A 26,700-nucleotide genomic window follows, 5' to 3' on the forward strand; every position below is an offset into this window, starting at 1 on the left:
CAATAGCTTGAAACCACTAGAGTCGGCCTCTTTTCTCTATCGCATGCTTATGAGAAAATTACTAAAAAGTCTTAAACCTATTGTAATTGTGCCAATTCAATCATAATTTTTTTCTTTTATCTAATCCAATCCTTTTTTTTTTTTTTTTTTGTAATTGTGTCAATTCAATTCGTCCGACCAATTTTGATTGGCCGATGTTAACGTGGACACTGGCCGTTTGATCAATGTTGATCAAACAATTTTTAAATAATAATTTTTCACATTTTTATTAATTTTTTTAATTAATTTTTTGTTTTTCCTTTTGTTTTTTTTCTTCTTCTTTTTCTCTTCTTCCTCATTTGACTTCTTTTCCCCACAGTGATTGGTGAGGAAAAGGAAAATGAAAAAAAGAAAAGAAAAATTAGTGAAAAAAATAAAATTTTATTAAAAAATTGTCATGTTAGCGTTGGTCAAACAATCGGCATTGACTAGTCTTCATGATTGTGTCGGCTAGTCAAAATTGGCTGAATGAATTGAATTGGTATAATTGCAAAATATTTATAACTGAATTGGTAAAAAAATAATTTATGATTGAATAGACATAATTATAATATGTTTAGGATTTTTTTGATACTTTCCTTCCATCTTACACAAACAACGCCAAGGGAGCTCTAAAAGGTATTCGTCTCTCTTTGATACACTCAAAGATCGACAATAGATAATTGAGGATTTAAGCATCGGGAGTTCATCTTAGGACAAAATTCAAGGGCCTTCTTTATCTTTCGTGTAGTATATTGATCCGGAGAGTCTGCTATTGGCAAGTCAATAATCCAAACCAGAGCTAGGCTCACTTGAAAACTAAACTTTGATACTTGCATGTATGTAGGTTTGCACATGGACCGAATAACTCATATAATCCATTAGACTAAATCAGAGCTAGGCTCACCCCCATGTCCTTTACTACCTAGGTTTAAGACATGCGCCTTTCGTCTAGGGCTTAGTGCAGATGTGAGCGAGCTGTGCTAATAACGAGAAGATGGTGAATTTCGCCAACATGGTTAGAGAAAACTCAACATCGGTGAACAGGAGAAGGAGGAGGAGGAGGAGGAGAAGAGAAGGGCTAGTGACCGAGTCAGAATGGGGAGCGCAAGACATAGGCGAGATAGTAACAGTAGGAGTACCCATAGAGAAACCCCAAAGAACTGGACTGGTCCCCTAATAAATCCATGCAGGGCAATGTCTCCATCCATCTCAGTTTCACAAATCTCATCTTTGGTTTTGACGTGAAAGCTCATTCACAACCCCACTTTGCACTTTGCACTCATCCCTTTGAGTCACTGATGCTGACACCTGCGTATTTTCATTCTTTTCCTTACTTTTTGTTTAAAATGATTTTTTTAATTTTTTTAATTTTTTTTGGCATTGGGTGCAGAGATCAATGGGAAAAAAAGGGGGAGGGGGAGCAGAACCCAAAAGTCAAAAAGACTAAAAAAGGAGGAAAATAAAGGCAAGAGCCCAAAAAGAAGAAAAAAAAAGGAAAAGGAGAAAGAACAGCAATTTCACCTTAAAGAGAGACAAGAGGCTATCAATCAGTAGCCCCCTCGATAGCCCTTCTTTCCTGTGTCAAAAGAAAGCCTTGGAATTGTTGATAAAGTCTCTCTCTCTCTCTCTCTCTCTCTCTCTCTCATCCTTCAATCATAAAGCCATCGATTGCAAAATCATTTCTTCCCTCATTTACTGACGGGGGTTCCTGTGCTAGCTCCTTGCTCGGTTGGACTTATCCAGTCTTCCTTTTACCTTCTTGTCCTCTGCTCTCTTGTGTATTTACAGAGATGGCGCTAATTCCATGGAGTGTGTGCTTTTCACACGGTTCGTATTTATTTAATTTGTCCTTCCTCTTCTAATACTTTCTGCAGAGCTTCCGTTTTCAAACTGGTGTGCTTCAGCCAGCTATATGATCTTCCTCCTTTCTTTCTTTCAACATTATAAATGAAGTGGTAGGTGGATAGAGTTATTTGAGTTGACAACAATGCGATTTTGTGGTTGTTGAATTTGACTAAAAGCTAGAGCCAATTTGATTTAAAACAGCTTGAATTGGATCCTTGACATCTAGAGCGGACGAGATAATTTAGAGTATGCGATGACACATTCTGGACATCCTAAATCAGATGACTAACATCTCAAATAAGTGGCGAATTAAGGCAAGCTTCTATGGGTTTGAATCGAATTATTCAGATATTTTTAGAGAAGCATCACAAGAAATTAAGGGACAAAAGATTTTCTTAATTTTTCTTGTGAGGCTTATTCAGGGGTAATCGAGGTTGTAAATCAAGTGAGTGAGAATGAGTGTGAATGAGTCATTGCAATTTCCTCTTTACAGATTATAGCGGTGTAATATCATCAATCTCTCTTCGTGGAGTGGACACATTGTTGAATTATGGAAATTCGTCGAGTCGGGTTTATTTCTACCTTCATTCTCAAGTGAAATCTTAGTATCTACGTTGGGAATGGTTTTGCCATTTCGCTTTTTTGCTTATACTTGTCTCTTTTAGTATTTGACTTGCATATGGATTAATTCTTTTAGCCGTAGCGGGCAATTGAAAAGTACCCTTTTCATCAATTTGAATAAGCCGAATTAAGCACTTGTAATTACTTATAATTTTTTCCAAAAGGCTAAGCTGTCATTAAGCTAGTCCTATATATAGATTTGGCTCATTTCTTAAATATTCGTTCCTCACGTCAGTTGAGCCTCCTACGCGACATTTAGAATGTACATAATTATAGGCATAGCCACGATGAAGTGGAAATCAGGGAGGAATCGGCTGAAAGATAATAAGAGACAAGGGGTTTTTCGGATTTGAATTGTGCCCTAATGCCATATTAGACAAATCGTTTGGTCCAATATACATCTAGCACATCTCTCAACAATTACAATGCATTTTAATTTTGTACGAGCTAGAGCAAATATTCACGAAATCCTCGGTATGGTCCAAAGTCGGCTGCAAATACTATATGATTGCAAAGTTTCAACAAAGAAAAAATAAGTGATGGAGCCTATCATCATCCTTATTTGTAAAATCAAGATATTTGGCATGCCTTTTACATATTACATCACATATGCATAGGTATGATCACAAGCCTTATGAGAACCATGTATACATAAGCTTTAGCATTGAAATTTTTTTTCCAATCTTTTGGTAGGAGCTGTTATAAAATTTTTGTCTTATCTTGGGATTACGATCTCGAATGACATAAGCGACACAAAAACAAGCCACATTTTTCACACTAATCATCGTCTTTTTCCTCACTATATAAACTACGAAATTCGTGGTCAAGAGCAAGATTCCCCATTTGGTAGTTTAAACACTACAACGTCATAATCGCTGCTATTCCATTTGCTTGTTGTCTCCATAAAAAAAGTTGGTGGACGAACCAAGTTATTTGTAATTAAAAAAGTGTTTACATCGGCTGATATGCTTATATCAGCAAACGCCCCAATTCAACTTGTTTAATGCCCAACATTTCCCAACCATATCTCACCATAAGAACCCCAAGCATCGAAAAGAGATTTCAATTATCATTCTTTTGTTGCATTTCCAATACGTCAAGGCAGTAGATGAGAATCTGCTGAAGATGTCTTTCTTGATGGATTCAACAGAGATGAAATCAAATGTAATATCTTTTCACATGACACGATGAATAAAATATCTTATTAACATATGTTTTTAAGATACTCTAGATAATTTTAGTGCAACAAATTCACTTGTTGTAAGAATTTAAAACAGATGAAAAGATTTTTTTTTTTTATGTGCCGGCCACGATGATAAATGTCTCCGGGCATTTGTACTAGTTCACCATGTACTTCGTTAGAAATGATTCGATTTTCAAAATAGTGATAACACATAACACGAGAAGTAGACAATGTTCAATGTATCGAAAGCTGAGTCTTCTTGATTGATGGTTGACAGGCATCTCTTGAACACTCGTTCACGACATCATTTTTATTTTCTTTTTTGGAGTACAGCGAGTATGGTATGGCTGCCGGCCTTTGGATCTAGAAGTAAAATCCACCCCATTCAAAACGGGGCGTCTCGGATTGGTCCGTCAATTAGGTCCACCAAATAACTTTTCGAACATAAGTGCCTTAATCGAGAGGGAACCCTAAGATTATTCAGCAAGGAAAAAGAGGGAGGGAGCAAGATTTGCGGGAGCCTTGGCTTGTAAGGTGGAGTACAATAAATAGGAGTGTGCAGCAGCTTGAATGTTATAAAACTCTCAACGGATGCCGAATCAGTGAGGTGTCATGTCACTATTATTACCCCTTCTTTTTCTTCTTATTCCATAATTCCATTCTTTCTTTCTTGCTTTATTTTTTTCTTCTTATTCTTCTTCCTCCTCCTCATTCGGTGTGCAATTCAATGAAGGGCAAAAGGGAAACACAGGCAATTAAAGTCACTGCAGGTAATCCTAGTTTTCTGCTTGAGCTGACCAACGTGGGAAGATTCAAAACCCTAGCAGTAGCTACAACTACCATGTTAAAAAAAAAAAATTAAAATGTTTTTATTCAACAGCTTCGAATGTATTTGACCCTCAAAAAAAGAAGAAAACAAAAAGAAAAGAGGAACTGACACAGACACATTATTTTTACTGAGAATGGCCATGATTTTATCAATGATGGAATTGGAGAGCCGAGCACGTTACCTCCCGTAATTGTAGTGAACATGCCGGCGAAATTCAATTCTATTCCCTTATCGGTTCATGGTGACAGGAACTTGTAGTTTGTTTGAATTCCATGCGTAAAAAAATTAAGCAGAGGAAAAGGAATGATTCATCGTCAAAAAGAAGGTAAATTTACCAAAATTCGCTCTCCGTTCTTTTTTATAGACTCTCAACTATCTTATTCTTTCTAATATAGAATAAATTATCTATTTCTTATATTTTCAGATAAATATCATCTTCCTTTTGGTTCATACAGCGAATAATACTAACTTAACAAGTTTTTAATTACTTGATTTCCTTTTGCACACCTTGGGCGAAAAAGTTGGCCGATCGAGATCGAAGGAAATTTGTAGAATATCTAGTTTGAGTCATGTCTACTCAATGCACCTGTAGATATATGCTCATTATGGCAATTCTTACAAGTGTGCCAGAAGTTTGGAAATTTCTTTAGACGATGCAACGAAGGCACGAATTTACTAGTGGTCTGTTCATGATATGATTTGTGCTCGTGACCTTGTATTAAAGACAATATGAACGGGTACATCCTCACAAAGCCAGCATCTATTAAGAACAATGATGCCCCCAATAACTTATCCTACATCGAAATACTTCAAAACGATGCAATTGTTTTATGTGATCAAGATCAAACAAAAAAAACAACACCGAACCGATATTTTTCTCTTGGTCCGAGATGCGAGGGAAAAGAAAGAACACAAGCAGCAATTAATGAGTTAAAAGAATCTTCAGTAGGAATGGGTTGGAGGGAGAGGCGTTTTCACTACCTTCTAGGCTTCTAGCAATTAAGATGTCTGCTTGGGACCTTGCAATTCGGATGAAAGGAAGAAAAAGAAAGGTATAAGCATGTTCAATCCCTCTCTCCCTCTCTCTCTCTCTCTCTATTGTCGAGTCTCCAATTTTTATTTCGTTTGAAATTTCTAGATGTGACACCAAGACTTGGGTTGAACTCGAGGTACATATTCAAGTCTGTGCATTTAATGCAGTTCAGGAAAACAACAAAAGATCGGCAGCAGAGAACGAGAGGGGTTTCTTTTGTCTTTGTGATTAGTTTATGTTTGATTTGCCCTAGAATTTTGAAAGAAGAACAAGAACGAAATAAAGAAACTATTCTAGGGTTTTGATAGTCAATGGGGGTGCAGAGGGAGGGTCATGTGGGGATGAGACAACAATTAATGAAACGAATATATCAATGTTAGACAATGTTTGTTGAAGGATTTAGAAGGGGAATATTTGGGAGAATGATAAGGAATATATTAGAAACTTACAAAGGTATGCGATGGAATTAGGGTTTCCTTTGGGAGCAATGGTCACCGTATGCAAGCAAACAAACAAACCTTTAAGCTCTCTCTCTCTCTCTCTCTCTCTCTCTCTCTCTCTCTCTCTCATACACACATTTAGGTCAATGGGTCCATTGAGAAATCAATATCTGGTGACAATCACACCCAACCCTATTACTTTTCTATTCATTTTCCCCAGAAAATAATTGTACCTTCACCGAAGATGTTACATTGCTTGTCCTCGTGATGGCCATGTCAACTCTCCTGACATGTGTCCCAGGATCCCATATGTCAATGAGATATTAATAAGCAAGAAATTTGATTGAACCTATTACCTCTCTTTGTCACAGAGGGAGGATGAGCTTTCCTTATTGTTATTGGAGACCCAGGAACCCTAATTTTTGACTAAAGCATTAGAATAGTGATCGAATGCTCCAAGTTACCTTAATAACATACCAATGATCAGAAAAAAAAAACATAAAAGAGTAATATTACCAGGTATATTAAGTTAATATATATGTATATTTTGGTATGCGAACATGGATACACAGAAATGGTATGAAGTATAATGAGTGATGTGTCTTGGCTTTGATTGGGAATACCCTGTTCATCAGAACATCCACTTACAATCTGGCATTGTTACTAAACGCACCAAACTTTTAGCCCATTCTTACTACAATTAATATTACTTGCGTCAAATTCCGTACGCTAATTGCTAAGATGTGGCAGTCTACTAAGTAATTTGCGAAATGCAAGTGAGCATTCAAATCGAGAAGTAATCGATGTATACTCAATACTCAACAAAAGTCTAGCATATCACATCGTATACTGATTTTGTTAATAAACTTTAGATAATTAGCATTATTTAAAAAAAAATTGAATACTAATAAGAGCAAGACGGAATAATTTGAGATGTGGCACAAATGGATTAAGTTCCTTATTTTAAGATTGAAAATTTGGTTTAACAGGGAAATGTTGTCTATTTCGTGCATCTCTAATTATTGATTTTGTTGATGTGCAAGAGGAGCCTCCAATAAAATACTTGATTAAATATGGAGCAAATGGTATATTAAGTCGGCTCAAAAGTCAATGACTTAAGTTTTTAGTGAAAGTGGGCTCAGAAAAAATGTTAACAAGCTTAGATTTGAGATATTTTTTAAGTCTATCTATGATTATATGTATTAGATTTCTGTTACGTGTCTCGACAAATAACCAAGTTAACTGCATGAGTCCCCAACATTTTGTTAGTTAATGAAAATCTCAAGGGTGGAATCTTGCGGTAGATTAGCATCACGGATCTGAGGGGAGAAACCATGAGTAAGGCAGATATTGTAGTCATTTTTTCTTCAAAATCTCGCACTACAAATTGAATAAGTTTTCACAAGAGATAATTGGTTGAACCGATTTAAAACAGCCAAAACTCGAAAGAACTAAACTAGTTGCCGATTGAATTAGTTGGTCCTCACCGATTTTCAAAATGCTCAATGCATTTCTAGGTTTCGTGCACCATCACACAAGCTAATCCAGGGTGATTACAAAGGTGTAGCAATCGGCAAGAATCGATCCTACACTATATAACAACGAGAATCTGTAGTTGGGTTATAGCTCAATTGCGTAAGCTTTTTCAGTGAAGACGATTCCGATAACATATGTTAATATACTTGTATTTGGGCTCTAATTCGATAATCCCCCCATGGCAAAGTCACACTAGCGATTTTATATAAGTCATGATGTGACAAAAATTGGGTTGCATATTATAGGGATTGATTTTGCGTATCTTAGTCAGGCTTCCTCGAATGGGCCGATATATTGTCCTAAAAACTCCGTACCCTGGTGCAATTTATTGCACTCCAAACACAAAATATCGTACCACTACCACCAAATGCTTCAAAGAACGATCTAAATCTATTAAAACGCCCCTTCTTTATACGTATTACCATGTGAATATCTAGGTGAGGTCGGAGCATTTGCTATTTTTACTGTCAACCCGTCTTCTGCGGAGGGAGAGGGATGCCCAGTTGCCTAAGCTTACGCTGTTTTGACTATTCCAGAGAGAGAGAGAGAGAGAGGGAAGGGGGTGGGGGCAAGCTTCCTTGGTTGCAGTGTCGTTTTCTTATATATACTCTCGAGGCAGCAGGAATACTCACAGTTCCCCCCTCAAATCCTCCCTCTTTTCCAATCCTTTCCAAATATTTCCCATCTCTCTCTCTCTCTCTCCAAAAGTCTTTCTTTTTCATTTAGCTCTCTTTTGGACCTCTCTCTCTCTCTCTCTCTCTTTCTCACAGCTATAACCTTTTCAAGCTCATCATACACCATCTCTTTCCAGTAATCTGCAACTATCTCAAGCCCACCCACAAAAAAGAAAAACAAACATCGCTGTTCTTCTATTCCCAAGAAGTAGAGAAACCCAAAAAAGAGAAAGAAAAAAGACCCAAATTTTCGAAATTAATCGGCACAAAACAACTTCCTCTTCTTTTCCACCCCTAGTTTTGAGCTGTGTGGGGGAGCACAAAGTGACCCTTATCTTTCTTTCTTCAGAAGACCGGGAGAAAGCTCAAAAAAAAAAAAAAAAAAAAATTCCTAGCTCATACTTTTGATCCCTCTGTGAGCTCTAAGTCGGTGTCCAGATGGAAGAAGAGAGCTCCTTCCCTGATCTTTCACTCCACATAAGCCCCCCGAACAGTGCCCCCTCCTCGATCTGCGGCGGTGGAAACAACGAGGGCGACTCGAACTCGAGCTTCGACATTTGGCGGAGAGGCGCCGAGGACGATGACGACTATCATTATGCCCTAAGGTCCCACAGCGACAGTTCCGTTCTCAAGGCTGATGCTGCCGCGGACACCCGGCTCTCCCTATCGAATTTACCGGCCGCCGCCGTGGCTGCGAGCAACCCCTTAGAGGCCGAGAGCCCGTGGCGGAGGAGCATGATGGACACCCACAATGGTGATCATCAAGTGGAAGATTATTTCAAGAGGAGGCATGCAATTGGCAATGGAAGTCTCGGCCACATAAGCAGCGGGATGTCGCTCCTCGGTGTCTCGGACAAGCTTCGACCGATCAAGGGCATTCCCGTGTACAACACAGGCGCTTGCAACAATTCTTTCCAGTTCCCTCTGCAGGCAGATCGCGATTTCCCCAGAGATGTGATGACAACGAGGGACAGTAATCCAAAGTTATCTTACAACTTCCCTCGGCCGAGCAACATCATGATGAGCATGAACAATAGTTCTAGTAGTCCGAGCAATTATTTTGAACCCATGTACGTGTTGAATTCCGGCGGCGGAGGCGGTTCGAGATTCAACGGGATAACGATGGATAATCTGAACCACAATTTCAAGTCGAGGCAGATGATGATGCAGTACCTGCATCAGCACCACCAGTATGGATCGTCGGGCGAATCGAACGGATTGGTCTCGAGATTCAGGTTCGTCCCCAAGTTGCAGAGCAACAAGAGGAACATGAGGGCTCCGAGGATGCGTTGGACTAGCTCTCTCCATGCCCGCTTTGTTCATGCCGTCGGGCTTCTTGGCGGCCATGAAAGTAAACTCTCTCTCCCTCTCTCTCTCTCTCTCATATGCTGTATCTTCTTCTCTCTCCTCATTTTTTAACGAGGCTGTCTGATTGAAAGACAAGTTCTGAGAGCGTAATCGTTGGGCATGTTTTGCTTTTGGTCAATTTTTTTAATTTTCTAGGGGCTACACCAAAATCAGTGTTGGAGCTTATGGATGTGAAGGACCTAACACTAGCTCATGTGAAGAGCCACTTACAGGTATTATATATTGCTGCATTTCTTCATTTCCCACATAGTCACATTCGTCTGCTGAAATATTTTTAATTTCTTCAAGAAAAATAGCAGAATGATAAGGTGATGTTGAAGAAGAGACCAAAGCATCAAATAATCCCCTAAATAAGAAACAAAAAGAACCCAAAAATATCAGTTATTCATCTCTCTCTCTCTCTCTCTCTCTCCCGCTCTGTGAGCGTTTCTAAGGACTGCATCTCTCCCACTGGCACGGGAGTCGATGAACGTGCAGTGAATGAACAGTTGGGAGACTCTCTCTCTCTCTCTCTCGGGTCTTTCTGAGACACAGGACAGAAACTGCTTTTTAGAGAGAGAGAAGAAAAAGTAGCCATCATTTCTCAATAATACAAGCCATTACTGACCTTACCAAACATCAACCTCGTGGTTAATAAACAAACCCGAGAAAAATCCAGAAAGTAGAAGCGTCTGATTTGATTTTCCTTGACTAGGAGTGGGGTTTCTTTTATGTTATTTTTTTTATCGCTCCCTTCTTTTAAGAAAGGAAAAAAAAAAATAAAAGGTGGACTTTTTTTCATTATCTTTTGCTCTATTCTTGGTCAATTTTCTTTTGCTTTTATTCATCCTCTGTTCATTTCCTTTGTCGTGTTTTGCTCCTTTCAGATGTATAGGACTGTTAAGAATACTGACAAAGCAGCTGCTTCCTCAGGTAAACATTAAGTAGTGTCTTACCTTGTCTTAAGCTACTGTATAGGTTTAATTAATTAATAAAATAGCTTCTTTTTTTTTTGCCTTCCTCATCCATCGTCTGAAAATTTTAGGAGACTCTTTCTCTCTCTCGCGTATTTTTAGTCACATGCACTTTCACCCCCAAGATCATATATGTTCAAACATGCACACATGCTACATGCCCAAGCACTTTCTTCTCTATTCTTGCGTTCCTCCTTTTTTTTGCTTTTTAATTTTTGGAGTGGAAATCAGATGGATCTGCTGATGAAGACTTTCTGCCCCCATTAAAAACATTCCAGCAAAATGGAAACCAGAGAGCTGATGGTTCTAATCTAAGTGTTTCCACTGGACATAACATGTGGACTAACAGTTCAAGGTAATGGAGAACTATCATACTTTATTTCTCTCCTTTTTTCTTTTTGGGTATGAAAACATCATAATTTCTGAATATGCATGTCTGCATTTGATACTTCTGATGTGAAATAAATCAACTCAATACCCTTTTCCGAAGTTTCTTTTTCTTTTCTTTTTTTCGTTTGGATGAAATGTCTTTTCTTCAACTTGAAAGTGCTGACACAGCTTTGTTTTTGGCTTTTCACCTAGCTTTCCTTTTTTCCACTCTTTCTTGTTTTAATGTATATGGACTTGTTCTCAGAACTAAAGGAACTTTATTAAATCATGCATGAATAATAATAAAACACAACGCATGCAGTAAAAGAAAAGCATATCCATCACATAGTTTCACCAACTGTTTGGCTTTTCTCTTCATTCTCCTGCAATGCCATCCAAAGTGATGATAGAGCTGCAATATAGTCTTTAGTTAATTCCCATCGTCCAAAAACCTTCAGCCATCCTTCATGCCAAAGATACTGAATTGTCGTGGCGTTTAAATTATTCATGTGGCCACACACAATTTGTTATTCAGCCTCATTGTAGTAGTTATTCCTCATCTATCTTTCAATATCTAATTCTAGTATGTATCATCATAACTTTCAAGATGAGATGAGATGTCTAGAAATATGGATTGAGAGTAGATCAAACCAACTCTATTTTATGCTCATTATTGACAAAGAGGAGATACCGAGGCTACATGACGATTCACATATGTAGGTATTGCGATTCAACCACGCACTTCAGCTTAACACCCACACATTATACACGCAGATGAAAAATGGACCGCCTTTGGCTGTCACTTCTCTCTGGAAATCTCAAAATATGTTCGAAGATATAGTAACCGCCTCTTTTTCCATTAACTTTGGCTTTAGATAATACGCTTATCGTTAAAGCCCCACTGGCACTGTTGACTAGGATTCGTTCCGAGTTCCTTCTCTCCCGTTACCACACCATTGCCAAGAGATTTTTATGCATGGATTCAACTAGATGATTACTTTATAATGTATCCAACTTATGCCAAAACAATGAAGAGTCAATAGGCATTATTTAAGTATTGGATCTATATATAATTAGTGTGGCTAGTGTGAATGCAACATTGTCATTGTTATGTTTTCTCCTTTTCACGGAACCATTTAGCAATTCACATCAATTGACACATTCCTAGATCTGTAGTCTTGGATTCCCCTATCGTTCAGGGAACAAGTTCTTTAACCTACAAGTCTATGACCAAAAAAAAAAAAAAAAAACTCCAAGTCAACTGTTTCTCTGGTCCAAGATCCTCCTAAATAATATAATGTACGAGGGGACATGCATGGGACAGCACCTTGAAACCACACAAATGCTGAATAGTTTTCTCGGGACATTAAGCAATTAGTCAATACATTCTCGTTACAACTTATACATTAGTCAATGGAGCTATTCCTAAGTCAATTACCAAATCTGTTTATGTAAATCTCTCTCTCTCTCTCTCTCTCTCTCTCTCTCTCTTTTAAATAAAATTATTGGGGATCTTTTGAAACTTGGAGGAGTTAGCTGATAATGATATTCATTAGTTTCTGAAGTAAGTTGTTTCGTCACCTTTGTGCAACTTCTGTGGTATTTTCAAAATGAAATTCGACGGTCCGAAGTCTATCACAAAGACATAAGAGTTCTAAATTGTTTCTCAAGATGTATGTATCTTTGTAATCCTCTAATCTTACAAAAATTTGAAAAAAAGTAAACTTTGCCGTTTGTTTTTAGGGAACCTGTTACTTATAATTTGTTTATACGTCGTATATAATAATCGCTTGTTTACGGGATGTTGGGACTTGGATATAACAAGAAGAATGTTGCTATGCATGCATTAGATCATAATTGCCACAGATGAAAAGCATATGGGTGCCATTGTTTTATCTAGTCTCAAAGATTACTTCTGGGTCATGTTATTTTGAGGCCCACATGGTTTGATTGTAGTTAAGGTAGTTGAAATATATATGCGAAAAACTGATGTAAAGATAACTGACGGAGCTTGCTACGGACGATGTTTTTGCAGTAAAGGAGAGTGGCCATACAGCACTAATTCTAGAGATGTCGATGGGACAGCAAGGCCAGAAACCATTTCATCTCATCATAACTCTGAGGTTAGAATCCTGGACGCTCAAATATATATGTATAAATATATTCTTATTTATACTTATATATGTCGATCATATGCATAAATTAATGATATACTAAGATATGGAGCATGTGAAAGACCGAGAGTGATCTTGTCGTGCCCTCATGTAAGTTTACATCATTGTATAGTCTCCTTTGATCAGATAAAGGCAAGACAAGCGTGTGTAGAGATAGGAGAATTTTGGACTGACCTTAATCTTTGGCTGACATGCAAGATGTCCGTATGTTTTATTTGTCTCCTCTATGAAAAGTAGGTTAATTATATTATCGCATGATCTTCTGATTATATTAATTTAAAAGGATGATTTAGACAGTAAATTTTCTTTTGCAACAGACCAGTTGTATAAAGAAACCAGGTGAGGCAAAGATAATATAGGTATGCTTAGACAAACGAAGCTCCCAAACACAAGTCACAAAGTTGATCCTTTTTTTTTACCGTAAATTTTGACAGCTGAATGGTAAGGATCTCTAGCTATGAAAAAAGCTTTCTTAAGAAATTCTCATTAATTAATAGTGAAATAACACTACAACGGCATGAGAGTGACATGCGAGCTGCTGTCTGTCGCAAAAGTTCAAGTTAAAATATGAAAAGTCGAGACAAACCATATTCTGTTTGAGTAAGTACATCTTAAGTGACTAAGATTAAGGGAGTCTATATCACAACAAACAAATAGATGAACAAATTATCAATACAAGTAGTCAAGTTTCCTTTTGTCCCTCTTTGGATTTCCGGATGCATAGACTATGCCAAGGTTTTTGACAGACACGTGAGTCATGAGACACTGTATAGATCCTTTGTCGATGCATGTCCTCATGATATGTTACTAGATGCTCTTGCCAGCACCTTACTCTTTAACATAATAATGTTTACTGTACTGATAACCGCTTAACGTATTTGAGGATAGATCACTACACAAAATAGCTATACATACCTCATGCATTTAAGCATCGATATTTGGGTTCTTTTATGGTCTTGTCAAGATGAAGATGTCGCCAATGCATTTGTTTCACTGTCCATGCTAGGCAAAAGAATGCAACACATTGCTGGATTATATGAGACAAATCTCAAATCGTGTTTGAGCCAAAAAAGGCTTGATTTTTATCCGTTCCGCAAATCAAATGCACAAGTCTGCTGGAATGTCTAAACAAGTCGATTCATGTATATCTACCTTCAAGTTGTTTCTCGGTTTGTAAACAAATCCGGCATAAGTTAAGTATATAAGAATAGAGAGAGCTTGAACAAATGATTCCGCAGACTGTGATCTTATTATCTTATTCTATCGTTTCGCTAATCCATTTAAACAGCCATTGAAATTAAATTTCCATAACATGACATAGTTTTTCATAAATATATTCAGGTGGAGTATATGGGTCAGCAGAGAGATTGTACGAGATCGGGCTTGAATATGAATACTCCCAGCTTGGAATTCAGCCTGGGGAGATCCGATTGGCGTGGCAATGTATACGACTCCTAATTAGACGCATCAAAAAAATGTTTTTCAATGCATATAAATTGGAAATAGTGTAGAGCACATTAATTATCGATATAGTTTTGACTCAACAAAGTCATTTTTTCTTTTCACAGCCAGTGCATCTGCTGTCCTAGTTTTTTTGTTTCCCGACTTCCTCTTTTCTAGCAAACTAAGGTTATCTTCTTTTGGAATTAGGGTTTTGACGGTTCATGTCCAATTCAAAAAAGGCAAAAGTAGATGACAAGGATAAACGGTTGAGTTCTTCCATCTAGGGTTTTGCTTTTTATCTTTTCTTGATTTATTTATAAAGACATATTGGTTTGTTTGATTATCTAGGATGAGCAACTTGAGGAGAACCCAATACGATAAAGTTTGTATTTATGAACGAATTGCTTGCTGTTACTTGCTCTCGTGTACCCATTTACATGCGCAATCGTTTACTCCTAAACTTGAGCTGTTGTAACACGGCGCGAAATTAATATTTAATCTTAACATACCCGAAAATGATGCTAAAGAAGTGGCTAAGATTATTGTCGAATCATCCAAATTGTGTCTTCAATTCCAGAGCATGCATTGGTCCATAATTAAAGCAAATGTCCGTATGCGAGATGGAGTTTTTATTGTATCCATCGATTCTTGTTACAATTATGAACTACCCCTTCACTAAAACTCGAGATTGTTCGACAAACAAGGATCGGACTTTTTGGCATCATGTCTTCCATTGAATGTCATAAACTGTTTCGATGTTGTGGATTTGTTAAAGCTCGAAAAATCCTGAGGGCATATTAGCAGCGTTGGTCTAAATTACATGCAGAAAATAGATTAATCTAAAAATCACACGAAGGGATGATGATAACAAAGTCGATTAATTCCAATTTAAGAGTCGTTTGTGCATTAATTGGAAAATGCCATTGATTTGCTCATAATGGAGGCAAGAGAGAAAGACATAAATCAATTGGTGTCAAGCCTAATTATAAGACAAGTTCGAGTTGCTTCACTTTGTGAAACTTAGCATTTAGGGTACATCGGTTTTGTGACAAACTCAATAATAAAGGAATACAGTTAGTTTTCTTTTGTTTGGTAATATATAATCAAAAATGTTTTTTTGATGTTTTAATATTATTGGAAAATGATTTTAATCTCATGTTTTTATCTTTGGAAAAAAATCGAATTTTTTAAATAATTTCTATTTTTAAAAAATTCAAAATTTTAATTACTTTTATTTTTCCCGCTTTCTTCTTTAAAAAAAAATCATATTTTTAATTGTTTTTCTTTTTCTTCTCTTTCCTTTTCGTTTTCCTCCTTCCTCCGCCGCTTCCAAGCGGCGACGGCCATCGGCGAGCTTTGAGCTTGCAAGCCTTGAGCTTTAAGCAAATGCATGGGCCAACAAGGCTTGAGCTTGCTAGATCTTGATGAGCCTCGACCTCTTGTTGGTGAGGTCGAGCTTACCAGTCCTAGTGAGCCTTGACCTCTCACTAGCGAGCTTGACCTCACTAGGATCTAGTGAGGTTGTGTCTCGTCAGCCCATGCCTGTGGCTGGTCGCCAACCGTCGCCTAGACTCAGAGATTGGCTAGGGGAGAAATAAAAAAGAAGGAAAAAAGAATAAAAAGAAAAAGAAAAATTGAAAATAGAAAAATAGAAAATGATTTATTCTAGAAACCGTTTTCACCTCTTTTAAATTTAGGAATTTACTTTCCTAAATTTATACATGAAAATTTTTATTGATCGAAATTTTTTGGTTGACTAGTGAATTTCTACGAAGCGAACGGGTGAAAGTTTTCTAACGAAAAAAATGGATGAAAGTTTGGAAAATCAATTTCCGAAAAAAATTTTCCCTGAAATAAATGCCACCTTAGTCTTGCATGCCGTTTGAACCACCTAAGTCTTGCATGCCGTTTGAATTACGTCAGTCTCGTTTCTTATCCATATCTCCTATTTTGACACCGTTTTGACCGTTCCTGAGATTGTTTGTCTTCTGCTTTGTGCCTTCGGTGTCATCGTTATCCTCGTGTGCATGCGAATGAAAGTCCTCCAAGATCTTCGAACAAGTTTACTTGTCATCATCGCTATACATTGGAATGTCGATTACCATGCTCGCATATTCTCTCGACCATCTTTCCTTTTTTCGGTCGAGACCCAAGAACATCTTTAAAGGCACGCATTTGTTTGTAGTATTCATATTCGCATCACGAGAGTGTCCATATAACGGAAAAAAAGAATGATACAAAAGGGTTCACGAGCTTTAATTTAATATGTAATGTTATCATTGAACTTTTTAATTAGTTCAATGCAGTTCTTGAACTTTAAATGCATGATTTAATATAGTCATTATATTATATGAAAATGTACAATGTTGTCATTTCATGGATTCAAGTTAATGGAATTTACTAATTTAGTTTCTAGTCCACTACGTTTGAACAGTGGACCTAAAAAAAAAAAACACATTACAGGTGGATTATTCATGTAAAATATTCAAATTCAAATGAAAATATAAGAGTGCCGGACACCTGAAATGCCAAACTTGGCACAGAGGAATACTTAAGTGTCAAAAGTTAGGAAAGTGACACTTAAGTGCCAAAATCGAAGCAAAATAGATCACTTTAGTGTCACTCCGATGAAAATCCGACCAAAAAAGCATTAACGTGGTGATTTTGGCGAAATAAGTGAAAAACAATATTGTTTTGATCTTGACATGGTAAAAAATTAAGTAAATTAAATTTAAAACGAAATTTATTTAAAAAATTTAAAAATAAATACAAATATTAAAAAAATTAATTTTTTTTAAAAAAATAAAATAAATTTTAAAAAAGGGGGCATGGGCGGCGAGGGTGAACCCTCGTTCTTTCCGCTGCCGTTGAGAAGGGTGGCGACCCTAGCCGATCGGCGGTGAGGGCTTGTGAGCCTCGCCCCGATTTGGGCGAGGGTCGTTGACCATCGCCGAATCTGGGCAAGGGTTGCAAGGCCTTGCCGCTAATCGGCCGAGGTCACCGGCCCTTGGCCAAGGCTTGGTGGCCCGGCCGACCCTCCCGCTTTGTCGCCGGCCCTTCCGGCGATGACGGTGGCGGCGAGGACTCACCCTTAGGCGCATTGCCCCTTCCACACATTTTTTTAATATTTATTTATTTTTAAATATTTGTATTTTTATTTCAAATATTTTGAATAAATTTCGTTTTAAATTTAATTTAATTAATTTTTTACCATGTCAACATCAAAACAATATTGTTTTTCACTTATTTCGCCGTAAAAAATTACCACGTTAGCATTTTGGTCGGATTTTCATCGCAGCTTGCACTTAAGTGATCCATTTTGCTCCGATTTTGACATTTAAGTGTCACTTTCCTAACTTTGGACACTTAAGTGTTCTTTCCTGTCAAGTTTTGGCACTTGTGCTGTATTTCTCCCGGAATAATAATAATCTTTTGATTTGTTCAATTTGGAAACGCGATTATCCATCTTATTTTATGACGTGGATTATTATATCTTAATTTGAATTGAATATCTTACATAAGTAATTCATAAGGCTATTTTCTTTTTGTCAGACGTTCCTATTTACCACATTAGAAGCTAAATCAATAGATTCTATAGACTTAAATCAATAAAAGGATAGCATTGCATATTTTCATATAGTACACGAATTTGATTCAAAAATTTATAAAAAGTTCAGATATGATGCCAAATTTCAAGTACCATTCATGTAAATTATCCCTATAACAATAGACCTTCTTTTTGAAGCGGTTTTTGACTTTCCTGGATCGTGTCGAGATATGCGTATTTCCTACATTAGTCTATATCTACCACGCTCGTCAGCCACTTTAGTGCAGAGAATCTGTGTCATTTTAGCCTTTGAATGTAACGAATCTAGTGGCATTCAGATCCACCCTCGACGGTCTCGTCGCAAAGTGGTCCAAGATTCGGAACCGAGATCGCCGGCACCTAACCGGGCTTCGGGCGTTCAGACGACGTCGGATTGGATCCGACAATCGTCGTTACGTCAGCTTCGTTTCGATTTGGTCGTGCGTAGTATTGCGCGTCCGAATCGAATCACCACCACCACAATTCATTTATCTCCCCGCAAGAAGCCAAAGCTCCACCCACCGCCGCTGCCGCCGCCGCTGCCGCCGCCTTCGCCTTCGCCGTCCCCGCCCCCGCGTGCCATGTTTGCATAGCCGGAGGAATTTCCTGAGGGAAGGATTCGGGGGTTGATAGATGACGCGGCCATCGGAGAAGTTCTCGATGGATTTCGCGATGGGCGGGGTGGCCGCCGTGATATCGAAGAGCGCCGCCGCTCCCATCGAGAGGGTGAAGCTCCTGCTGCAGAATCAGGGGGAGATGATGAAGCGGGGTCACCTGAGGCGGCCCTACCTCGGCATCGGCGATTGCTTCGGGAGGGTCTTGAGGGAGGACGGTTTCCCGTCGTTCTGGAGAGGCAACCAGGCCAATGTGATTCGCTATTTCCCAACTCAGGTAAGGGCCAAAGCTTGGTCCTTTGCCGCTTTTTGAATCGTGGGTTGTCGTTCTGCCGTTGTCTTCTTGAAGTTTAAAAGAAAAGTTTGGTGCTTTATAGGTAGAACTCTTATGGCTCTATGGTAATGTTGATTCTGCGGCAGCTCAAATGATTCTTAGGTGCAAGATTTGGTTGTTTTTGGGTAAAGTGGCTTAAATGGTGTTTTAGTGGGAGGATTAGAGGTAGGTGTTCAATTTCGCATGTCTTTCTATTCGAATATTGGAGTCTGATTTGGCGGTGAGGATGGAATATGGAATGTGAAAGTAGATTTAAATAAGCTGAACTAGCGTGCTTTTTTTATCTATAATTTGATAGGCAAAGGGAGAGAAAAATTGAACGAAAAGGGCAAAACGAGAAGCAGCATGTCCCAGTTAATAGTCCGTTGCAGTCCTAATTGGCTGCTTTGGGCATCATGTTTTGGCTGACGGAAGTGCCTTGCTCCTCTTTTGGGATGATTATGTCATATCCTTGTTACATTTTTGTGCATCCTTCCTAGGCAAGAGAAACACTTTCTCAGCTTTCATCTTGAGCGGTGACTTTGGAAAAGTAAGGCCCATCAATCTTTACAAAATGCCAGTCACTTGAATTCTTAGGATGAAAACAGGGGTCCACAGCTTGTGATTGGAAGGGTGCACTGCGGTTCATGCCTATTTTCTTTAGTTGATACAGGCTAGTGGGTTGCCTTAGTGATAATATATCTATTCTGTGATCTTAATTACTAGGTGAGCTTCCCCCTCAAGCTCTAGAACCTCCTGCTTATTTATGCTGTATATCTAATACCATGAGGTTGCGAGACAACAATGAATTCTTAGGTGAACAGCCATATCAGTGCCTTTGGTTGCCCCCAGTAAGTGAAAGATGCTGTTGTGTAACTGCAAGATGGCATGGTTGGGAAATTAATGTTTTCCATTCCACTAATTTGTCTATTTGAGTGACCTGTTACAACGTTTTGGATGTCCGAACTCCTGATGGTCTTTAGAAGTTTTATGTGCTTTCATCCTAGTAGTAGCAGGTGCAGTTCATGATTACCACAGGATGTAACAAAAGATAGATATACCTAATAATATCTATAAAAAAATATAGCAAACCTTATTATTTTTGCAATTTTTAGACTTGATTATTAGATTCTTTGGAGTGGTACCTGGTGTTGAACCTATTCTGTATATTCATCCCTGATTTTAATTATTTGACAGAACTTTCACTGTCCGTAGGCTTTCAACTTCGCATTTAAAGGTTATTTCAAAAGTTTCTTGGGCCGTTCAAAAGAGAAGGATGGATATATAAAGTGGTTTGTTGGAAATGTAGCCTCGGGAAGTGCCGCTGGAGCTACCACATCACTGTTGCTGTACCACTTGGATTATGCACGGACGCGACTGGCAACTGATGCTAGAGATGGTCCAGTTCGTGGTCAACGCCAGTTCAAGGGATTAGTTGATGTATATCGCAAAACTCTATCCACTGATGGAATGGCAGGTCTTTACCGTGGATTTGGTGTTTCAATTGTGGGAATTACGTTGTATCGTGGCATGTATTTTGGGATCTATGACACGATGAAGCCTATTATTTTGGTTGGTGCTTTAGAGGTATGCAGCTCTCCAGATTCTCTTTTTGATACGGAGAATCTCAGATAGATGCTAATGTGATGTGAAGATTTATAATTACCATTAGTCTGCTTCATCAAGATATCTTCTACTTGATGCTGTTGGAAGTGACCCAAATCATTTTTAGTTTTGCCTATGGAGAACTTATTTTGGGTCCTCTGTTTTTCTGCAGGGGAATTTCATTGCTAGCTTCTTGCTCGGTTGGAGCATTACGACAGTCTCTGGAGTATGCGCTTATCCCTTCGACACTCTAAGGCGAAGAATGATGCTCACATCTGGACAGCCCGTCAAGTACCGAAGCACTGTGCATGCGTTTCAGGAGATTGTCCAACGTGAAGGTCTGAGGGCCCTCTATCGAGGAGTCACCGCTAATATGCTTCTTGGTGTGGCAGGTGCTGGAGTTCTTGCAGGCTATGATCAGCTTCAGAGAATCGCTTCTGGACGCAGTTATTCTTATGAGCCGCACCGGAGCGTTCTGAAGTGAAAGTTGTAAGAATATGGATACATACATCATTCTTAAGCTCCTGTTTATCTCAACGGATCATGTACAAAGAATCGAAATGAAGGAGATAGCTCCCTCAACTGTACAGTGTAATTATTTGATTTATGAAATTCATTAGATGATCAATAGGATGAATGAAAACTCAAAATTTAAAAGAGTTTGTTAATGAGTATCTCAGAATACTTGTTAAGCAATCAATTAAGGACATTTTCGAAGCATTGACTGTGTTCATATTATGCACAATTAGTACCGTGAAAATTGTATTCGTATTATGCACACTTAGTACCTTGAAAATTGATTGACCTTGTGTTATATCTTGAAAATTAATGAAATTGTCCCAACGAGATTCTTTCAAGAATAAGGGGTCTCGTAAACCACACTGGCATTATCCTTATAAGGAGTACGCTAATCACAACCCGGGCAGTGGCACAAATTCTCAGAGAGAAATTTACAAACAGAAGCAATTTTCCCTCCACTTCCACCAAGTACTTTTGACCGACCCATTCCCCAAGTACAAGTTCATCCAGCTGAAAGAAAATGAGCACACAAAGCTTCTCGACGAGACCGACTTTTTATGGACGATGATCCTACTGGTTGGGGCCAAGAAGCGAAAGCAGGAAAGTCCTATAGTGGCCTGATGTTTCGGAGTGAACTGCATCGTTTAGAGTCTTCTTGTACTTATTACGGTATTCTGCTTTTATATACTGCATGTCGATTTCGGTCCTCGTCACGATCACCCTTATCAGCGTTGTGTCATTGGTCCCCAGACCTTTCATCGCCTTGCGTAATACCTGCAAAGAAAAGTATGTACGCATGAAGAATGCAACTCTGATGGACTACAAATTTTTAAGCAGCCAAGCAAGTCCGGGCTATGCCTGAGATGAGATTGGAGAAGCATACCTTTGCAAAATACTTGGCAGGGTTCTGAGAGCACAGTAAGATTGTCACGAGACCATGCTCAAAATGTCCGGATGTTTCGCTCTTCACGGCCTGATTTGGTTCATGTTCTGGTTAGGCATCAAGCTTCACAAAAGGATAAATAAACAACAGATAGGACGTATGTAAGTATATCTGAAGAAAACTCACCTTCTTCAATGAACTGCCGTACATGTTATGATAAGCAGAATCAACAGCAGCCAAATGTGCCCTGCTTCTCTCGCTAAATATCTTGATAAAAGTCTTCTCATCGGTCCCCAGCCGCTTCTCCCCAGCTTTGAAAAGAGCCTTTGCATCCTGTTCTACGGCAATCCTATCGACTTCGAAGCCTTCATAACGTGGTGTACCAACATATTTAAGCAGCAGCTGCGGAAAGCCTTAAAGTTCAGAAACTGGTGACTTATCTAGTATGATAGCTTGTCTCTATTTGCAGTAAGATTCCAAGAGCTAGTACAAAATTTAGATCATTACATTCCCTATGCATCTTTTTTTATTGAGTAGACACAAATTTGAAAGTTGGCAAGTAGCTTTGTCTTAAGCATGTTTGAAGCAATAGATGTAACATCTATTAATAGAGAAGCTTCTTGATGCCATTTGAACAAAGAGGTTCTCATTAACATGACCTACTTCTCATTACCAGAAACATCCTTACACCAGCATGCATGAACAAAATCTTTGAAAGAAATCAAAAGGTGGGTAGGGTTTAGAACAGAACGTGTCAAAAAGAAGTCCTCAACTAAAAAATCAAGAGCGATTTCCCAAGGCTAACTATGCACACAAAGAGCTAAAAACAGAAGAGAACTACACAAATGGAAGAACTCTCACCTTCTTATGGTCCCCAGAGGTATGTTTCTCAATGTCATGCTCGAGATGAATCCCAAACTTGGAATAGTAGTGTTGTTTAAACGTCTGTATCTGAGATGGAGTTCGAGAGCATATTACTTCAGTAGCAGCTTGAATATATGTCTCCATAAAGGCCTGCCTCACAACTATGGCATCTCGTCCGGCTGGGTCATACATCCATAGCAAAACAGCCGTCTGGGAAAAGGAAATGGATAAAACAAAACACAGGATCATGAAGCAGAATAGCTAGTTCTCTACAAACGAAAAGATACAAAATGGTAAAATTGTATCTAAAAGTGCAGAACAAACTATGAAAGAAAGAGTAGAATTGAGACCTCTAATTTGCCAGTCAGCTCTGATTCTAAGCGTTTCAAAAGATCACCAGAATACATGGTGCGATATTCCTGCTGAATAAGAGCACGCTGTGTGACATCCCGATGGGCAAGAATATTGACTACTGCTGCAGTATCACATCCCAAACCTGGAATATGAAATAGAAATCGTCACTTAACACCTACCAAAGCTCCTTTATAAAGCTTCTTCCTGGAGCAATGCCAGTATCCAATTTCTTCATTCAATCATTACTTTGAAACATAGAACTGAAAGAAAAAGAAAATGAAGGTTACAGAGCCCAGCAAACCCCCCTTCTAAAGGCTACTCAACTTTTAGAGCCGTGGAAATAGGGTTATGCCCTCTAAAGCCGCTAAATGCGTTGGCTTCCATAACCACGTATCGAAATGCTGTTCAACTCCTCAATGTAAATTGCATAGCCACATTTTACTCATAAATCATCCCAATAAGTAAGATATAAAAAACAAGAATATCCTTCAAGAAAAACCCAGCAGCAGCAAAGATTTCTCCTCACAAGAACTCGCACCGGTAAACAGATACGCAAGACACAGAGCATACACTCTCTACCATCAATCATACCAAAATTAGGCACAACGAACCACAAGGCTGATGGAGGATCTAATGTGCTATCAAGCTAATCTGCCATAAGCATCAATGTGCCTACAAGGTGAAATTTTAGACCCTAAACAACCAAAGAGTAAACCCAATTCCCAGAAGGACAACATGCCACCCTGAAGAACTCTTCATCTTTCGTTAAATTACAAAACAAACGACACCTCTCGTTCAATGACCGCAAAAAGATCGAAGAGCAAACCGAAGCAGAAATTGGAAGGAAAACAAAAGGGTAAACAACAGTTATGGTTGGCACCGGAATGACAACCCTTTTCATTGCAAAACAAATCAATCAACTCTCGAGAGAGAAAGGTACCCTTGAAAGCACGGTAAAGTTGCATGGCGTCGTCTCTTGGGGAGGTGAGAACCGGAGGTACGGTCAAAGTCGACATTTTCCTTCCCCTTTTATTCTCCTCCTCTTTTCCCTCTTTTCCTTCCACAACCAAACTCAAGTCTCACCGTGCCTTTCTTCTTATTCCTCTTCCGCGTGAATGAATTGAATCCGAGAACAAAAACCACCCGAAACCAAATATGATGGCAAGAAGGAAGAACAGATTTGGAAACTGGTTTTTTTCTTTTCTTGGAAAGGAGGAAGCTTTTCAACACCCGTGGCACATGCACCGATGGCGTTCAAAGCAATGTTGCTTTCCTTCAACGGTTACAAACTGATATTTTGCGCATTTAAACTCTCACCCTCCTCCTTTTCCTGCGTGTGGCCGACGAAGGCGAGACCCCACTTTGAAACTTCCCTTCTTTCTCGATCCAACCTCCCGAAGCCAATTCCAGCTCCGTCTCAACGCGCTTGCTTCTGCATCTTCCTTTTTTCTTCTTCTGGTGGCGTATTTGGTCGATTACCCAATTCTTTTTTTCTTTTTTTTAGGTCGGTTTCAACTACCCAATTTGAAAAACCACATTTTCTCGTGCTTTTCCGGAACACCCCCGTCGACAACAGAAACCGTCAATCAAAAGTATGAATGCGACTCCTCCGTTCAAATTTCAAAGATCAATACTTGAGGTGTGATCCTTGATTATATTTAATCCTGAAATACGACGCGGCCTTTTCAATGCATTACACGTGCCGGTCGTTTCGTCGGCCTTCAGCTCTGCTGGACCCGATCCTTTTCACAGGTGTCACGAGAACATGTCAACGGACTTATCACATGAACAGTCAAACATCGACGTGGCTTACGCAAGAAACTTATCCAAAGCGTAGGTACGAAACAAGACGTTCATCATGAAAAAAAAAGAGGAGTTGTTGGGTATCTGAGTTCTTCATCAGAAGTTTCGGCGGCGTTCGGAGGACCTCAGCATCAGCAAAAATGCCTAGATCATTTGAGAATACAATGCTGTTCTTGATCGTTGCCCTTCCGTTGCACTTGCTCCGATCTGTCGATGCTTCTTAACGTTTTTACGTATGAGGAGCTAGAGAAGGAAACGAAGAACTTGCAAAACTTGCGATGTGAAGAAGCACGTTTTATCCGCTTGAAGAAAAGAAATCCTTCACCAAGATTGCTCGAACCTGAGGGAAATTTGTAGAGCACAGAGTAAAAGAGGAGAGGAGAATCTTCAGAACGATGTTAGTGGCCATTCTCGAATTTAAAGTGGATACAGGACAGGACAAGGACGCATACCAAACCCATTGACTCTTTGAGTGTTGCGGCATTGCAATAAAGATCCACCAAGTATCATCGTCCATTAAGCAACGCACTGACCCAGTGGGGCCACGCGAGGCAAACGACATGGATATCCAAAAATCAACCAACTGCTCCACTATACTTGCGTAAGATGTTGGTGCTTACCTGCAAAACATCAAAGATGTTGAGATGACATAGAACACAGTACATCATATCCTATCCAAGACAAAAGTAAAAGCAACCAATCGACTTTCGGCAGCTGGACTATAATCTTGCAGAGCGATGCTATCATATCAAGCTAACAAAATTGTCCATAAGGCGACAAGAACTATCACTTTAAGTGCTGAACAGAGAGAACGACTAGTGAGTCTATAGTCAGAGAATCCAAGAAGCCGAATTCCGAAGGTTGAACTGTTTTATAATGATAAGACTTTGAGACCACGCCTCATGATAGTGAGAAAAAAAAAGGTAAGGCATACCAAGGGAAAAAGAAAACATATAAGTTCCCAGGCCTCGATATCTCTTTGTGCCGTCTCTTGAAGGAGCTTCCTGCTCACACCAGAATGCCATGAATGGAAGAAGAATAAGGTCAAATTATAAACAATTTAGGTACTCCATAGTCAAAGAATTGCAGGTGGAACAGATCAATTCCCTTAGTAGAACACTGAGAGAGAGAGAGAGAGAGAGAGAGAGAGAGAGAGAGTAAACCATGTTAAAGTTACCTTACATGCATAGAGGACATCACAGGAAAATCCATAAGATGCACTGATTGGGAAAAACAGTGGATGAAACGTTTCACAAACCAAACCCCATAGTTCACATCACGATGGTTGCAATGGCCCGAAACAACATAGTCATCAAAAGTGATAATATGAGAAGCCCATTTGGTGACTATCATCCTATAAGCAAGGTCACTCACTATGTTACTAGAGCAACTAGAATTCTCAATTTGATATAGTGGATGAAGATGCTCAATGCATACAATACAAATGAAGAGATTTCATGACTGCCACCACAAATTACCAAAGGCAAATATGGGGATAGGGGCAATGAGCATCAAATTTCAGAAAGATTTATTAAAAATGCCTACTTTCAGTCAATGTCTTACCACGAGCAAGGAATTTTTGTTCTATGATCTTGGATAATAAGTTATGATTCCATTTGTTGTCAAATCCATCCTAGCGATCAAGATAAAGTTAAAGATAACTCAAGCCG

General features: G+C 38.9%; 3 protein-coding genes across 4 annotated transcripts; 2 read left to right on the top strand and 1 right to left on the bottom strand.

The window, feature by feature from the left end:
• Positions 1-8,152: 8,152 nt before the first annotated feature.
• Positions 8,153-14,903, top strand: LOC104456370 (transcription repressor KAN1). Its single transcript, XM_010071144.3, has 6 exons — positions 8,153-9,533; positions 9,686-9,762; positions 10,417-10,462; positions 10,735-10,858; positions 12,908-12,995; positions 14,388-14,903. Exons 1-6 carry the CDS (start codon positions 8,621-8,623, stop codon positions 14,502-14,504), a joined length of 1,365 nt encoding a protein of 454 aa, XP_010069446.2. The 5' UTR covers positions 8,153-8,620; the 3' UTR covers positions 14,505-14,903.
• Positions 14,904-18,364: 3,461 nt separating this feature from the next.
• On the top strand, positions 18,365-21,286 carry LOC104456371 (ADP,ATP carrier protein ER-ANT1). The gene is made up of 3 exons (XM_010071147.3): positions 18,365-18,966; positions 20,218-20,589; positions 20,780-21,286. The coding sequence occupies exons 1-3, from the start codon at positions 18,709-18,711 to the stop codon at positions 21,089-21,091; spliced, it is 942 nt and encodes a 313-aa protein (XP_010069449.1). The 5' UTR covers positions 18,365-18,708; the 3' UTR covers positions 21,092-21,286.
• Positions 21,287-21,436: 150 nt separating this feature from the next.
• LOC104456372 (annexin D5) lies at positions 21,437-25,628 on the bottom strand. Of its 2 annotated transcripts, XM_039300388.1 has the most exons (7): positions 25,483-25,628; positions 24,168-25,370; positions 23,224-23,369; positions 22,871-23,083; positions 22,196-22,411; positions 22,010-22,099; positions 21,437-21,900 (listed from the first exon to the last, which is right to left on the bottom strand). In XM_039300388.1, exons 2-7 carry the CDS (start codon positions 24,241-24,243, stop codon positions 21,697-21,699), a joined length of 945 nt encoding a protein of 314 aa, XP_039156322.1. In that variant the 5' UTR covers positions 24,244-25,370; positions 25,483-25,628; the 3' UTR covers positions 21,437-21,696. The 2 variants fall into 2 exon arrangements, with proteins under 2 accessions (XP_039156322.1, XP_010069450.1); XM_010071148.3 differs by lacking the exon at positions 25,483-25,628 and having other exon boundaries at positions 24,168-25,421.
• Positions 25,629-26,700: the final 1,072 nt, after the last annotated feature.

This window comes from Eucalyptus grandis, chromosome 8, assembly GCF_016545825.1.
Source record: "Eucalyptus grandis isolate ANBG69807.140 chromosome 8, ASM1654582v1, whole genome shotgun sequence".
Classification (NCBI taxonomy): domain Eukaryota; kingdom Viridiplantae; phylum Streptophyta; class Magnoliopsida; order Myrtales; family Myrtaceae; genus Eucalyptus; species Eucalyptus grandis.